This window comes from Ptychodera flava, chromosome 19 (genome assembly GCF_041260155.1).
Source record: "Ptychodera flava strain L36383 chromosome 19, AS_Pfla_20210202, whole genome shotgun sequence".
NCBI classification, from domain to species: Eukaryota; Metazoa; Hemichordata; class Enteropneusta; family Ptychoderidae; genus Ptychodera; species Ptychodera flava.
In genome coordinates this window covers 28,795,424-28,798,019 of record NC_091946.1, presented here as the reverse complement: position 1 = coordinate 28,798,019, position 2,596 = coordinate 28,795,424, and the positions used below count along the sequence as shown (strand labels likewise).

The following is a 2,596-nucleotide window of genomic DNA, read 5'->3' as shown; positions in this document are numbered from 1 at the left end:
ATTCCTATTTTACAACTGGCATGACAAGAATTTCATTAAAACACAGAAAATATATATATATATATATATATAATATATATATATATATATATATATATATATATATATATATATATATATATATATATATATATATATATATATATATATATATAATTGAATTTATATTCCACCTTTTGTTTTATCTTTGTTGCATGCATGTGCATGGGGGGTTGGGGTGTCACCGTTTTCGAAATTTGGAATGGGGATCACCCTGTTTTCTAAAGTTTCAATGTGGGGGTGGGGGTGGGGGGTCAGCCACTTTTTAACATCGACAAAATAATCCACCACCCAACAAACCAATCCCCCACATAGCCAAAGAAACTGACCATGCACTCCCTTAAAGGACAATATTTAGCAAACCACTCATTTAGGTGTATTTCTTCAGTCTTTACTTGTTAATCATACATGGAGTCCTTTGTGTAATAATGTAAGAAAAGTATCTGTGCAAAGCTTAAGTATAGGCAGGTATAGCTGTGGAAACGCAGCAGTCTGTGTAGGGGTCTAAGGGTCATCTAAAAACGTTCAGCCCCACCACAGACAAGGGGTTGACCTTTAAATGGCCCGCTTTGGACCACAGACTCCTTGTCTGCACATAGACGCACCCTACCCAGCCGCGGACAGCTGCGTTTCCAATCATGAGAGATTCACAGATGACTACAGTGCTGATATGCTATAATATGGAATACAGTATCGGTCACGGTGTTTACAGGCAGATTATATTTTCACTTACCCTTTGACTATTACAAACAGCTTAGGTCCTATTCGATAGCAACATGTCTAACATGTATATAAAACTTGAATTTACCCACTGTTCAATGTAGCTGGTTGATTATACTACCCAAAAGCGGTTACATGTACATGCAGACCAGTCTCTTCAGTGTCAGCAGTGCTATTCTAAAATGGTTTCCTGTGAAATGTGTGAACTGTATCTAGGTCAGGGGTCACACCAGGTCAGACAAGTGAGCTTCATCTAGAATTTCAAAACAACTTGTCACAAGACGGGTTTTATTCTCAAAATTTCATATGAAAATGGTGCAGCTTGAATTTAACTACATGGGCTCTTTTTTAAGGTAAATTATAAAATATAAGCAAAAAATTGATGAGACTGCAAATTAAAGGCTATTTGAAAAGGGCATGTATTATAATTGTACACTGTGATGTACATACCACAGTGATTTAAGTTACTTGCATGTTTGCCTCCTTCATTTTCGGACAAAATAATTCACCAGGGAATTCTCACAAGAATACCAATAAAATTTTACCTAGTCTTGAAATACACCTTGACTTTAACAAATTCTGTTAGTGTGTTTTTCCATTTGAATGAATCCTATTGATGAATCCAATTGTGGCCTAATAATTACTGGCACATTGAAGCCATAATAATGAAAATAGTCAAGTTTAATTTGCTTATATATCTATTGGGATAAGTAATTCCACAAACAATTATTCCTTTCCATCTCTTTAATTTTGCAAAAACATTTAATATGAAAATACATAATGCATATATAGATTTCAAAACTTCACTAAACACATCCAATGAAGGCAAGTGTCTTTGCTGGAGAAAAGAGTGCAGAGTGAGCTAGAGTTCACTTATGGTAAAGCAATAAACATGAACCCTAGTTCAGTTGTGGCTCACTCAGTTACACAATCATCAGACAACTGTGGTTTCTGTCGTCAGCGTATGCAATGATTTGTGCAGAAGATGGAGACAGCATGCAGGGGTCTATTGTTCTTCAGGTGAATTTCATGCGGTAAAATTTGTTCAACTGATGACATTTTGACACTTGTTGTGTCCTTTTGTTGAGCAAAAAAAAACTGTTTCTGATCCTTTACATTCAGCAAAACTGATGCGGCGACGCTGTTTTCTTTTTTCTTTTTTTTTATTCCTATGCTGATTTGGCACTATTGATACAACAGTTATTGTCTTTTATCACTGGCTGCATAATACTTCTGTTTTCATTTTAGCATATTGGACATGCAAACAGGGATATCAAGGATAGCTATACTGATGAGTAACCCCCCCCCCCCCCAAAAAAAAAGACATGATACACAGGTTCTGAAATGACACTCATGGTGACCAGAAATGTTTTTCTTTTTTTTTGGCCCCTATAACTGTGACTCTTGAAATTTGTTGATCTGAACAAGTTTTTCTATTTTCTCTGGTTTTCTTCAAATTCTACAAATTTAAAGGATATAGCCTTTTACTACTGAAAAAATGGACAAGTAAATTTAAATTTTAACCATTATTTTGATTTCCAGCCATTTTTAAAAACTGGTAATATTACACAGAAAACAAAGCATATGATGTCTCAGTGGAAAACATTCAGCACTATGCATTATATTGGACTACTCTGTTGTTTCTGTGAAGATTCCAATGCATATATGCATGACTTACAGTGTTTTTGCTTTATTTGCATGAGGGCGCCATTTTACATTTGGGCAAACGTTTATTATTCATCTTGCTCAAAAATGCACATGCAGTCCCAGTGGACAGTTTATTATACTTGTATAAACACCCCTCAATGAGTACATTCCCACGAACTTGTTTAAGTTT

The 2,596-nt window shown here is 35.2% G+C and overlaps 1 protein-coding gene across 1 annotated transcript in view; it reads left to right on the top strand.

Moving 5' to 3' along the window:
* LOC139118133 (uncharacterized) overlaps nucleotides 1–681 on the top strand; it is an 18,058-nt gene extending 17,377 nt beyond the window's left edge. The window contains exon 6 of the mRNA XM_070681428.1: nucleotides 639–681. Within this exon, the coding sequence (XP_070537529.1) occupies nucleotides 639–681 (43 nt within the window). The remainder of the gene's footprint in view (nucleotides 1–638) is intronic.
* The last annotated feature ends 1,915 nt before the right edge of the window (nucleotides 682–2,596 follow it).